General features: G+C 57.5%; 4 protein-coding genes across 4 annotated transcripts; 1 reads left to right on the top strand and 3 right to left on the bottom strand.

The window, feature by feature from the left end:
• Nucleotides 1-2729: 2729 nt before the first annotated feature.
• On the bottom strand, nt 2730-4419 carry GGS23DRAFT_86726 (uncharacterized protein). Its single transcript, XM_051521358.1, has 2 exons — nt 3684-4419; nt 2730-3499 (listed from the first exon to the last, which is right to left on the bottom strand). Exons 1-2 carry the CDS (start codon nt 4025-4027, stop codon nt 2902-2904), a joined length of 942 nt encoding a protein of 313 aa, XP_051371383.1. The 5' UTR covers nt 4028-4419; the 3' UTR covers nt 2730-2901.
• GGS23DRAFT_571209 (nuclear pore protein 84/107) lies at nt 4295-8100 on the bottom strand. The gene is made up of 4 exons (XM_051516566.1): nt 5614-8100; nt 5279-5549; nt 5105-5217; nt 4295-5054 (listed from the first exon to the last, which is right to left on the bottom strand). Exons 1-4 carry the CDS (start codon nt 7778-7780, stop codon nt 4726-4728), a joined length of 2880 nt encoding a protein of 959 aa, XP_051371384.1. The 5' UTR covers nt 7781-8100; the 3' UTR covers nt 4295-4725.
• On the bottom strand, nt 8101-9733 carry GGS23DRAFT_571214 (DUF1903-domain-containing protein). The gene is made up of 5 exons (XM_051516567.1): nt 9135-9733; nt 9016-9063; nt 8910-8922; nt 8580-8841; nt 8101-8531 (listed from the first exon to the last, which is right to left on the bottom strand). The coding sequence occupies exons 1-4, from the start codon at nt 9135-9137 to the stop codon at nt 8663-8665; spliced, it is 243 nt and encodes an 80-aa protein (XP_051371385.1). The 5' UTR covers nt 9138-9733; the 3' UTR covers nt 8101-8531; nt 8580-8662.
• Nucleotides 9734-10787: 1054 nt separating this feature from the next.
• Nucleotides 10788-11217, top strand: GGS23DRAFT_597466 (ubiquitin-like protein; the record flags this gene model as incomplete). Its single annotated transcript, XM_051518628.1, has 2 exons — nt 10788-11030; nt 11155-11217. 2 exons carry the CDS (start codon nt 10788-10790, stop codon nt 11215-11217), a joined length of 306 nt encoding a protein of 101 aa, XP_051371386.1.
• Between the last annotated feature and the right edge of the window lie 908 nt (nt 11218-12125).

Raw genomic sequence — 12125 nt, forward strand, 5'->3', positions numbered from 1 at the left:
TGCGTATGCCGTGCCCAGCTGGGTGCGTAGGGGAGAGGAGACGTCGGGAGGTAGACAGGCAGGCAGGGCGTATTCGGCCCGGTGGGATGGGTGGGAGCGTGAGTTGTGCGCGCGCGGGCGTGTGAACGCATGCCCTATGTCCTGCGTTATCTCTCTCGCCCTCTCTCTCTCACTCTCTCACTCTCTCTATCTCACACACACGCACACACAGCTGTCTCCTTGTCCGCCGCCTGCTTGCCTGTTCGGGCATCGTCCGCTTGTCCTAGCCACGCGTGTCTGCACGATAGAGAGAGGCAATTGTTCAGATCAGCTCACCCGGACACGAGCATCAGGACATCTTCGTCTCGCCAAAGTTGTCCTTCCCCCGTCCCCCCCTCGCTTTCCAGAAGAGACTCGCCGCGTGTCATTATGAGCGTACGTGCGTCAACAATACGCCAGGCGTGTGTGTAGGCGTCCCAGCCGCGCCCCCCTAGCCCCCCCCGACCCCCCACGCTCGCTCGCTCTTCGGGCAGATAGAAGGCGTGGCTCCGCTGGCTCGCCAGACGAACGGGCGGGACAGACAGGCCGAAGCTAGCTTGGTCTCTGAGACAGACCCGGCTAGGCCGCTCCGCCCCTCGAGCTATCCAGCTAGCCAGCCGACTGGCTAGTAAGCTAGTTGAGCGAGCGTGCGAGCGAGCGCGGCCGTGTCTAGACAGGCCGGCGCGTTCGCCTCCCCTCCACACCCCGTCCAGCGCCATGCGTGGGACGTCTGGCGTGCGTCTGCCGCTGCCGCCGCCATCGTCATCGCTGCTCGCGCCACGCACCCTCCCTCCCACGCACAACTCCGCCCTCCCCTCCGCCTCGCCTCGCCGACAACCGCTCCCTATCCTATCACATCCTATCCGCGGCCGAGCGCCCCCCTCGAATAGGCAACTCCGCGCGTTCGGCCGCCCGCTGTCGTCTCAGGACCACGCCACGCCTCGTGGCCGCCCTCGCCCCCCTCCTTAAAGCCCGCCGGCGTCGAACGGCGGACGGCCACGTGCGGGCGCGTGGAGCGCGAGTGCGAGCCAGCGAGTAAGACAGGCAGAGTAAGTAAGCAAGCCTACCCCCCCCGGCTCGGAAGGGGGCCGCGGGTCGCATCGCGGCCCCTACCGACGCGGGCCAGTGCAGGGCAGCGCGCTCGCATGTACTCTACCTACCTACCTACGTCTAGACCTCGTCCCTTGCCGTCGGGGCGGCGCGCGAGGTCCGTTCGATAGGGTAGGTAGGTAGGTAAGGAAGACGCCTACCTACACCCTCGCGTACCGCGCCCGCGCGCACAGGTTGCGTGCATACGTGCGCGTAATGCACGCACTCCTACCGCATACGCGTGCGTACGGATACGGAGCCAGGCTGTCTGTCTGTCTACACACGTATCTACCTGGGCGCTTGCTGGGGGGGGGGGGGGGCTCATCGGTCCGAATGGCTATGGGTCCCCCCGAGATTTCCCTCTGCTGCTGGCTCCTCCCAACCACCTCTCTCTCCCCTCTGGCGGTCTCCTCTCTCGTCTTCTCGCTCGCACCCCGGCCCAGCTGGACTCGCCTCAGCTCGACTCGCGACCGGCTTGGCGGCGACTGAGCCCAGAAAAAAAAAAAACTCACTAGCTAGCTATGCGAACGACATAACGTACCTAGCCGGCGGAGTTTGTCTGTCTATGTGTGTGTGTGTGTGTGTGTGTGTGCACCATGTATCCAGACCCTCGGCTCCGTCGGCGACGAGAGGAGGAGGCTACACTACGTAGCTAGCTATGCGCCGTCGCCTTATGTGCAGGGGCATGTACGCGCCGCGTGGGTATAAGCCGTAGGCATATACCCAGGTAACTATACCTACGTCGAGCTACTGCGCATTCGTACGCGGGCGTCACGACGTGTCCGTGTGCTGCGTCCGGGCTGGGGGGAGGCAATACTATGCGATCTGCTACGTTCCGACACTCCCGCGTGCCATCTAGGCTACGCCATGGCAATGTCCCGCTGGCTTATGCGACCTGCGTACGCCTGTCCGCCTGCCTGCCAGTTACCCGCAGGTACAGTACGGATTGCTTCAGGCGGTCGATTGATTCCTTCGGGGGTAAATGCGCACGCTCAGCTCTGGACCGAATGACTAGATGATTTCCGCACCAGCCGTATCTAACTATGCACCTATGGATATATATATATATATATATATATAGGTATATGCTGTATGTCGCATTCTAGCCCCCCCAGGATGAAGGATGAGGTTGAGCGGCTGAGACCCGAGCTTGGGGGCTTTGCCAAGTCGCCGAATGCACCGTGGCCAAATCTGTCGTGGGAAGACGAGGTAATTACCCGTAGCCGGGCCGGTTGCTGACCGGCTCCGACTCCGACGCCTTCGAGTTGCCGAGCCCACCCTGCTATCTAGTCTCCGCGTCTGCGTTCTTCTTGTCCACCCGGCCCGGCGCCTAGTATGAGCGCCAGCATGGCTGCTCGGCTTCTTCTCGCTAGTCCTCGAGCGCCGGTAAACAAAGCCGCTCGCTTCCGCAGGCGGATTGAGCAGGAATTCCTGGAAAGGGACTTTCCCATGATACCATACACACGTAAACCGATGGTGTGAGACACAATCCCGTAAGATGAATACGGCGCATCAGTAGCGATGACCGAAGACAGAAGCTTCGGTTATTCAAACGGTTTTCGGGATCCGAGCCGTAGGCCTTGGAGGGTTGGAACCTGTCCGTAGATGGTATTGTTGACGGTAGCTGCGCTTGGGCGTGTCAAGAGAATTCTAGGGATGATTTAATAGTAATTAAGTTGTTGAGACAGGGAAGTATCTTCTCGACAGGGCGGGGATCGCGAGAAAAGTCTCCGCGACCTGAACGTATCGGTGTCGCACCTGGACAGCAACATATAAAAGTAAACGCGAGGCCCCTCACCGCCACCCCCCGACGCGGTGCTCGTTCCACCTCTCGCGGCGCTCGTGGCGGAGATGATAAAGCTTCTTCGCGTCGCGGTACCGACGGACCCAATCAAGCGTTTCCCTCTCCGTCGCGACCTCTCCGCCTTCTCTTCTCCCTCCACCGGCCGCCCCTCCCCTCTCTCCCGCACCGCCGCCGCTGCCGCCGACACCCGCGCCGCCGCCCGCGCCACCACTTCCCCCTCCCCCGCCCTCCAGGAAGCTCTCCTCGAGCGCGCGGCACACGGCCTCCTGCTCGGCGAGGGCCTGTCCGAGGCGTGCGTACAGGGCGGCGGGCGCGAACGGCGCGAGCGCGGCGTCCATCTCGGCCTGCTTCTGGCGCCACTGGCGCTCGAGCGCGTGGGTTGCGAGCAGCTGGGCCTGGGCGGCGGCGCGGCGGGAGGCGAGCCGCGCCTCGAGTTCGGTGAGCCGGCCCGCGAGCGCCGTGTTGTCGGCAAGCGCGGCTAGCAGGGCGTCCCTCGAAGCCGCTAGCGACGGGTGGGTCGCCGACGGCGCGTGGGTCAGCGCGTCTAGCGCCGCTGGGTTGCCCAGGATCTCGGCCAGGTCCTGCTTCCTGTGAGGGGTCGAGTGTTAGCGCGTGGGCAGCCTAGTGACCGGGTAGGCGGTGGGGACTGGCTAGGAGGGGGCTGACGGGCACACCCAAGGTGGGAGAGAAGTTGTATAGGTGAAGTAACGGAGATGAGGGTAATGGAAGGCTAGTAGCAGGTAGACACATCTGCGAAAGCACCACCACGTACGATTTATCCTCGAGAATTTTCGGCAACCAGCCATCGCCGGGATCCTCCGGCGGCGGCTGCGCTCTCTCCGTAGCACCGCCGCCAGCCGCAAAATCGGCACCACCACTCTCCGCCGTCGGGGCGGGTATCAGGCCCGACGCATCTGTTGTCGTCGTCATAGCAGCTGTGGCGGGAGTGGCCTTGGCCTTGCCCTCGTCCTGGTAGGAGGAGGAGGCGGAGGAGTAAGCGAGATCGTCCGGTGGCAGCGGCCGCGCCAGAGAGGAAGAACTCGCGGACGGCGTGCCCAGGCGGCTGGCATCGTGGCTGCTCGGCTTGGGCGGCGGGACAGGTGGCGGGCTGTACATATCTCCGTCCGTCTACCTGTGCCTCCAACTCTTCCTCCGACTCCCTGCCTCTTTCTCTTTCGGGGGTTCTCTACAGCCGGGAAGAACTCGGTTCCGCCCGTCGGTCGGTCTGTGTAGTGGGCTCGCTCACTTGCTCGCTCTTACGAATTCCCCTGCTACCCAAAGCGTAGTAGTGACTGTAGCGTAGTAGTGACTGTGAGGTTGTGATGTTGTTCTGAGTAGGTAAGTAGGGCGATGTTGACGTTGACGTTGACGTTCGCGGTGGGTGTGCCTAATTAGGCATTCACCTAGCCCATTTCATCCTATTGCTCGTCTTATCTTATCAACCTCCCCCACTTTAGCTAGGTTCAATAGGGGCAAAACAGACCCCTTTTCCCCTGATGAAGTCTACGGGGCGTATGAACTCACTCCTCTTTTCACGGATCGGCAAAATCCTATCGCGAGGCAGTAGCAAAACGTTTCTCGATGCTGTTTAGTCCACTAGCCTAGCTTGGCCCTGCTATACACTGCGGACGCACTATTACATGACCTTGTAACGCCCTCGTGCCTAGTCCGACAGCCGTCACCGATGTTGTCGTCTGATTCCCCGAGAGCCTCTAACGCCAGCGGACTCAAGAGTCTTAGATGTGCCGCTTCAGAAACCCACCTAGGGGGGGGGCCTCTAAAAAAATAAATCCCTTCCTCCCCTTATTTTTCTCTCATTTTTTTACCGACCACAACTCTCTCGTCCACCCCATCTCCCGCATCCTCTTGCTGCTACCGCCGGGGCCCTTCTTGTCGTTGCTATTTACTGCGAGCGCTTTGCTGCAGTTCGCGAAGCCTTCGACGAGCTCCTTCATTCGCCCCGATCTCATGAGCACCGGCGCCACATCCGAGTCCTTTTTGGCGATTACGGAAGCGAGCTCCATACATTCGAGAAGGTTGTCTCGAGTCAGTGTCGTTCCCGCGAAGTGCAGCACGCTCACATATCCTATGATTGTCTCAGGCAGATACGCATCTCGAAGGTAGGTAAAGTCTTCGACGTCGCCTTGTCACCCGGTTAGAAATGCTCTCTCTCGACAATCGGGACAAACATACCCTCGGCACTCTCCAGCAGCCAATGACCTAGGATGGGACCCATTAGGCTCTTCACCACCTTCACCTCGCGGCCTAGATTAGACCAGAAATCCCGTACTACCGCTTCTCCCGGGCTAGATGGCAGATTAGCTTCACCGCGTCGGGACAGGGAGGCGGATGGCGACGGGAACATACTCTTGGGCCAGGAATTCGCTGGATGCGATGGTCTCCATCGCATCTAGCGCCCGAATCAGGCACTCCATCTCGAAGAAATTCTGCGCTGCCGCGACCTCTTCGTCACCGAGTCCATTGTCCTCCAGCAAGCCAGCCGCAGCGTTCGCGCGGATTTCCCCGAACCATGCCACGTCTGAATCGTCGGGCACAGAAATGCCCGCCTTTTTGATGAATATCTCCGAGCAACGGACTCGTTCGGACAAGGCACGTGCAGCATGCAAATTGAATTGCTCTGGGTACGGCGTTAGTGTGTGGTGGTGACCACGGCAGATAGGGGGTGAAAAATGGCGTCTTACTGAGGAATCGCTTATAGATGGCGGCCCCGGCTTGGAACATTTCGTGCCAGAGGCCGTCGATGAGGAGGAACCATTCCAGAGACTGGATGAGTTCTTCGTCAGTAGGGTTGAGCTTCTCCGGAATTTCCCCGAAGAAATCGGGTTTTAGGGGCCGACCGTATTTCAGAGTAGACGGGTCGGCTGATAAGATGGACAATCTGCCAAGCGGTGATATGCGCTCCTCGGTGTCGGGGTGCCGCTGCAGAAGAGAGCGTGGTTGGAATTGGACGAATTCCGCAATGTCCATGCCGAGCTTCTCCATGAGCCTCAGCAGGATCTCTCGGTCCTCTTGGTTGGTCACACCGGTCACATTCCGGCTGAGCGTGAAGAGAGCCTTCTCTCCCTGCAGCTGATGGCAGTACAGCGGCATTAGATCCGTAAGGCCGGTCAGCCGAAGCGTACTGACGTAGGCCGAGATCACGCTCTCCTGGACTTCGCGACGCTCCCCGGTCTGTAGGTGAGCCCCGTTTTCGAGCCCTTCCAAGCTTGACAGGATCAGATAGACGTGCACTAGGATACGCAAACTATTATGATCGGTAAGCTTGATAAACTGGTCTTCGTCGATGTGCCCGTCAGGTTGCCCGGAGCTCGGTATCAATACCGAAGTGTCCCCGGAGTTTGCCGACTTCCTGAGGGCCAGGCCAAGTTCGTATGCGTACTGATCGAGGCCGTTGGAGATGATGGCTGCTTGAAGGGTTTTCATAGGCGTTCTCGCTTCTGCTGATGTCTTGGGATTCGTTTCCAGGGATTTGACCAGACGTTCCCCAACCGAAGCGGCGTCACCGTGGAACTGGACAGCGTTGAAAGCGGGCAAGGTTTGCGTGATAGCAGCGGTTGCATCCGGCGGCGATCGCTTCGTTAAGTAAGCATCGAACTGCGTTCGTAGCAGGGCGTTGAAATGAGCGTAGACGAAGTCGTCCCAGTCCTCGCAGATCTTCTCGACGCTGGGAATGTCGCCAGAGAGTATACCGTAGACGGCGCGCTCGAAGTCGTCGGTGCCGCCCTGCCGCGCCAACGCAAAACAGGTACGTCGCCAGAGGAGCATGGAGAGAGGGCCGCACTTGAAACTGTCTCCACTCCCGTCTTTGGACAGCGGCATGGCCGACATGCTGACGGCTCTCCAGACTTCCGTCCTCTCGATACACCAATCTCGAATCTCGGCCATACTTCGCCCCCTCCGCAACAATTCGTAGCACCCGAGCCAGATAGCTCTTTCGAAGTACTCGTCTTCTGGCAGCAGTTTCCGGCCCTGCCTCGTCGCCACATCGGGGTCGAGCTGGGTGACTAGAGGGTTCGATCCATTTCGAAGGATTTGGCTAACGTCGGAGGCGTTGGGATCTAGTGCGCCGGACCAGCCGTTAACCTTCTTCTGCATTTTAATGGCAGAACGTGTGTGGAGCCACCCGTAGGCAATTATATCACCCCTTTCTGCGCGTTGCTGGTAATCTCGGACCAATTCGTCGATGTCCACGCGCGATTCGTCGGCGCTCGTCTGCAGGCATTCGAGAATGGCTTTGCGTTCCCGCGCTGTGGGGTCCGCCCGTAAGAAGTCGCCCCACAGTTCCGAGCATGACTGAAGCCTCGACAGGCCGTGGTGCGTCGGCTCGAAGGCGTCCTTGGTGTTCGGGTATCGCAACGGTAGGAGGCGCCGTAGCAGGTCCCAAGTTTGGGCCTCTAGCTCCCAACTCTTCAGCTTCTCGGTTTCGGCTGGCGACTCCGGCCGGTTGTCTACATCGTCAAGGTCCATCGAGTCCTGGCTCGACGCCTCATCTAAGCGGCGAAGAGCGGTCTTGGACTGCTGCACTCTAGACTCGCGCAGAGCGTGGACTTTGTTGGCGGCATACCGGTAATACGTATCCACGAGCCTGAATATTTCGGCGCGTTTATCGGCAGGGGCGGTCCTAGCGAAGGTCAAGGAATCGAGGCCTCTAGCGAACTCCTCAGCATCGCGCAAGAACTCTTCCTCAACGTCGTCGTAGGGCACTGTGGGAGCGTCAGAGTCAGTCCGAAACGACTCGTCGGATTCAACAGATGGCAGCGGTGGTGTACTTTGCCCAATCGAGTCGGGAGAAGCCGGCGGCATGCCAAACTGCAGCCCGGAAACGTTCTGGGACCTCTGCGGCGGCATCGTGTCGGGTGTCGGCGGGGATCGAGGGGTGACAGTTGGTGCAAGGGTTTGTTGCTACTATCGTCGACTGAGGAGGAGCTGGTCGGAAGCCAGCATCCTCCGACTCGCTGGTACTTGTACGAACGCAACGAAAGGGCGGTAGCGACAAGATCGCGGAGTGGCTGGCTACAGTTTGCGGCACTGGCTATCTTGCGAGATGGCGAAATGGGTATGCCGGTGTGGATGTGGGCGTCGAGGTGCTGAGAGGTGGTTGATGTATTGTACTTGTTTTCTTTGATGATGGGAGCTGCCGATGCGAGCTCTCGAGGTTGGATAAATCATCCAGACCATACGCGATGGGCCGGAATTGCAGAGATAAGGTACCTCTCTAGTTGGGTAAATAGGCAAAAGGTACTTGGCCATTGTGCGCGTCAGGGGTACGTAAGATGTTGGCCAATCAACGTCAGCCCTTAGTAGTCCTCACCAGCCACGCAGAGCAAGGGGCGCAGCCACTAGTGTCGGGATTCACTGTGGCTTGGTAAGAGTACCAAGTACAACGTACCTACATGCCTAAAATCATCGTGCACAGGAAAAGAAAAAAAAAATCTCTTTTTTTCCTTCTTCATCAATGTCATCGGCATTCATATTAGAGTCTCGGGATAAGCCACCTATTTGCTTCCATGCTTATCCAGGTCCCCTGCGGATCTCTCGCGCGCTCAATGATCGCCTAGAACGACCTCTACTCTTCATTATTGTTGCCTGATATTTACCTCTATTCGGGTCAACGTGGGCAGGGAGATGTAGAACATGCCGCACACACCTGTAGAGGACGACGTATAGTACTCGGAGATGGTAGTGCCGACCGGCCCCATATACCTAGAACCCTAACAACAGAGTCCTCGCTCACTTGTTCCGCTCGGCCAGCCGCTGCTTCACTTTCAACCGTAGGAGGCTCGCCTTCGGGCAGCTGGCACTGGTTGCATCATCGCCGTGTTTCCGGTAGAAGGCGTCGCAGCATTCGTACAGGGCGTCGATGAGAAGAGAGCACTTGGCCTCGTTATACCCGTTCCTTTCGAGGCAGTCTGCTTAGGTTAGGTCCAGTCTCGCGCTGCGGGTGCTCGTCGATCTGGGATGGCTGGATTTCGCCTACCTTGTATAGCACACTGAGGGCGTATGTGGTCCATTAGACGACGTCTCTCGCATATCGTTGCCAGTGCTTGGATAGGATCGCCTCAGAACGCACCTCAAAAACTTACCGCACGAGGATGGCATGGGGGGTTTGACCCGAGATCCTCCTTAGACACCTAGAGCAGTAGCAGTGTCAATTGCATGCATAGCGAGCCGCTAGCATCAAATTGTTGAAATGCCAGCTTACCATCTTTTGAGTCTCGCCAGGTTGGTCTCAACGGGTCGGTAGGGGAATGTGATGTATTTTGATTAGGGAGTATTGTAGAGGGGAAATTATAGCAATGTCTGTACGGCATTCAGCAAAGACAGGATGGACTCTTGGAGCTGCTGGGCCTGATTGGTTGCTTCGACTCTGAATTGCCACTTCGGATGCGTATACCTACCACGTAGTATCTCTATCTGCACGCGCGCGCACACGTGTAGATAGATACACTGTGTAGTAGGTATGCTTTGAGTTGATCAAATCCATACGATATGGACCGGCCGGTTAGTTGGTTCTGTGGTAGACGCAAAGGCGACCCAATCGGGTCTCCGGGTGGTAGTTGAGGATAACCTCAACTCTCTCTCTCCTATCAAAGCCGGAGCGAGATCCCGAGCCCTATGCCTCGGACCCAGGTCCTACGTACATACGTCTTTTCGAAGGGTAGGCTGGTATCTACGACGGGCAATTCCAGGGCAAGAAACTCAGGTTTACGTTAGTGGACACACCCTTCTCAAGTATGAGATTAGGATAGCCTCCGGGGAGCCTTGCGGAAAACTCTGGGGGTTGTCCGAGCTATCGTATCGTAGATTTACAGCGTGAGAGCAGACGCCTGCTTCGTAGGTAGTAAGGGGTGTACAGTACATATGCGTATTCCGGCTGGCCGCGCCGTCGACTGGAAACGAACCTTGTTAGGAGATACCTACCTAGGTCCCTACCTACCTTAGGTAATTAATTATTACAGAGGTGGGTGCCTATGAGTACCTATAGGAGGTACCTAGCCTCATCAGAAGACATCCATCTTACTTACCTAGGTACCTCCAGTCCCTGATTACAGTGCAGGGCTCTCTGGAACTGCTCTTTTTTTTTTTTTTTTTTAAAAAAGTATTCATTTTCTTCGACGAGGTAAAGATACCCACCCGAATATACCCGTGTTCCCTAAAGTCCTAGCGGACATAGGCGCCGTAGGTACAATACCTGCTACCCTACTGGAGGGCACCTTAGGTACCTAATGTACCTCTTAAGGCTGTATGTATGCAGCCCACCTAGGAAAGTGATCGCTAGGAAGGTGCGAGACGCCTTTGTATTCAAGCGACTGCCCCGCCTTTATATAGCAGCGATCACAGTCCTTATTTCCCACTTGCGGCGCCTCCAGGAATCCCTTCGCGTTGATTCCAGACCTCACCACCACCACCACCACCATCGCATCACCCTTCCTCACTTTTCTTCTTCTCCTTCCCCCATTCTTTTTCCCACCATTATTTCCCCAGGCGCTCTCGTCCACGGTCTCGTTCATAACCCCCCTAGACCTGCATCCCTGCGCGAATCCCGAACGTCGTACCTTAAGAGGCTCCTTTGATCTGTGAGTCTACCCACGAGATCCCGTTGCCATCGTCGTAAAACACACTGCTCGCTCCCTACCACCCCCTCCCTCCCCCCAGGCACCTGCGGCTTGCGCACCATCTATCTGCCCATCTATCTGTCTTGCAGCCTACGCGCCTTTTACACGCCATACGCCTGCATCGATCGCGTTCTGACGAGTAACACCTAGGCGTCTAGACAGTCAGCCCTGCGATAGAAGCCAACAACCACCCGCCCAACCGTCCCTCGGAGCAAGCACACACAGCCCTACAACCAAAAATGTCCCGAGAGAACGATAGCGGAAGCCCTACGGCCGAACGCCAGGAGGCGCCTGCTGGTGCCAGCGAGCACTTAAACATTAAGGTCACAGATAACAACAATGAAGTCTTTTTCAAAATTAAGCGCTCGACGAAACTGGAAAAGTTGATGACCGCCTTCTGCGAGCGGCAGGGGAAGAGTGTTGAGGCGGTTAGGTTTCTCTTCGAAGGCCAGCGGGTTCAGAAGAGTGACACCCCCGACTCGGTAAGCAGACACGACACACCGACCCGCGCCATTGCAGCCCTTCTACCGCCTCTCATCCCCCCCCCGTCCTTCTCTCTCTCTCTCTCTCTCTCTGCTTGCTAATTTCAATCCTCCCGTCCTCAAGCTTGAGATGCAAGACGGCGACACGCTCGAGGTCCACCAGGAGCAGGTGGGAGGCGCCTGCTGATGCGACCGACCGGCTCCAGCCTAGTTGGTGGGCCGATACCACCTTACACACGGAAGCTTGGATGGATCGTAGGGTTCGGTGCGGAGAGGGTTATCGCGATGTATTCGAGTTAAATCGCATTCCAGTGGAATCTTAGGAGGACCCCGACGTTGCCGCTATCAGCCTCCGAGGGGATTTGCTGCTCCTCGTACTCTCTGACCTTAGTTGAGGATCCCACCATGCTAGATTCTTACTCTACGAATCTTTGATAAGTACTTTATGCTATTAATCGAGATGGATGCCCATCCCGCACCAAGGCCGCTTTTATTGCCGCACCCGCGTCCCTACCTGCTGCGTCCTGTCTGCCTTACGGGCACTTCATTTTACCCTTCCGGCTATTCGCTAGCCGCTATCGATTGGTCCTTCGAACATCAATCTTCTCCCGTCTGCTGTTCTCCCGCTCGGGAGAGCCGAGGAGGGATGGCTGACGAGGATAGCCGATGGTTGTTTCTGGCTACCTGCACCTAACTCTGTCTGCGTCTAGTAAATGTTGTTAGGCTAGACAGCCTCGCGCCATCGTCGTCTACTTTCACGAGGCCACTCCGATTCTCGATATTTGCATACGGCAAGGCCCTGAGCAGCTCGTTTGACTTAAAACACCGTACAGAATTTGAACTATTCCTATGAGTAGTACCCGCATCAAAGAAAAATAACAGGGCCAATCTCGAGCCCGTTGCTCCTGTTATCGTCGGATTACAGGGCGAGGCCGTCTTGCTTAGGTAGGGACCCGTTATTTAACATCGGGATATTGGATGACGGTACGGAAGTCGGGGTAGGGAAAGGCGTAAGTACCTTGAGATACGTGTAAATACCTACTACCGCCTTGGGGGGGTGTGTAAGGCGTATCAGGTACCCTAGGCAGGAGGTAA

Source organism: Durotheca rogersii, assembly GCF_024521655.1.
Source record: "Durotheca rogersii strain YMJ 92031201 chromosome Unknown GGS23scaffold_12, whole genome shotgun sequence".
NCBI lineage: Eukaryota > Fungi > Ascomycota > Sordariomycetes > Xylariales > Xylariaceae > Durotheca > Durotheca rogersii.

What these genes read in the sequence shown, in the direction of transcription:
- GGS23DRAFT_86726 (XM_051521358.1), bottom strand. Translation starts at nt 4,027, where the DNA reads ATGTACAGCCCGCCACCTGTCCCGCCGCCCAAGCCGAGCAGCCACGAT. An exon ending in AAAATTCTCGAGGATAAATC is followed by an intron (nt 3,500 to 3,683) that starts GTACGTGGTGGT and finishes GACCCCTCACAG; the next exon opens with GAAGCAGGACCTGGCCGAGA.
- GGS23DRAFT_571209 (XM_051516566.1), bottom strand. Translation starts at nt 7,780, where the DNA reads ATGCCGCCGCAGAGGTCCCAGAACGTTTCCGGGCTGCAGTTTGGCATG. An exon ending in CATCTATAAGCGATTCCTCA is followed by an intron (nt 5,550 to 5,613) that starts GTAAGACGCCAT and finishes CGCCGTACCCAG; the next exon opens with AGCAATTCAATTTGCATGCT. An exon ending in AGCGAATTCCTGGCCCAAGA is followed by an intron (nt 5,218 to 5,278) that starts GTATGTTCCCGT and finishes TCTGCCATCTAG; the next exon opens with CCCGGGAGAAGCGGTAGTAC.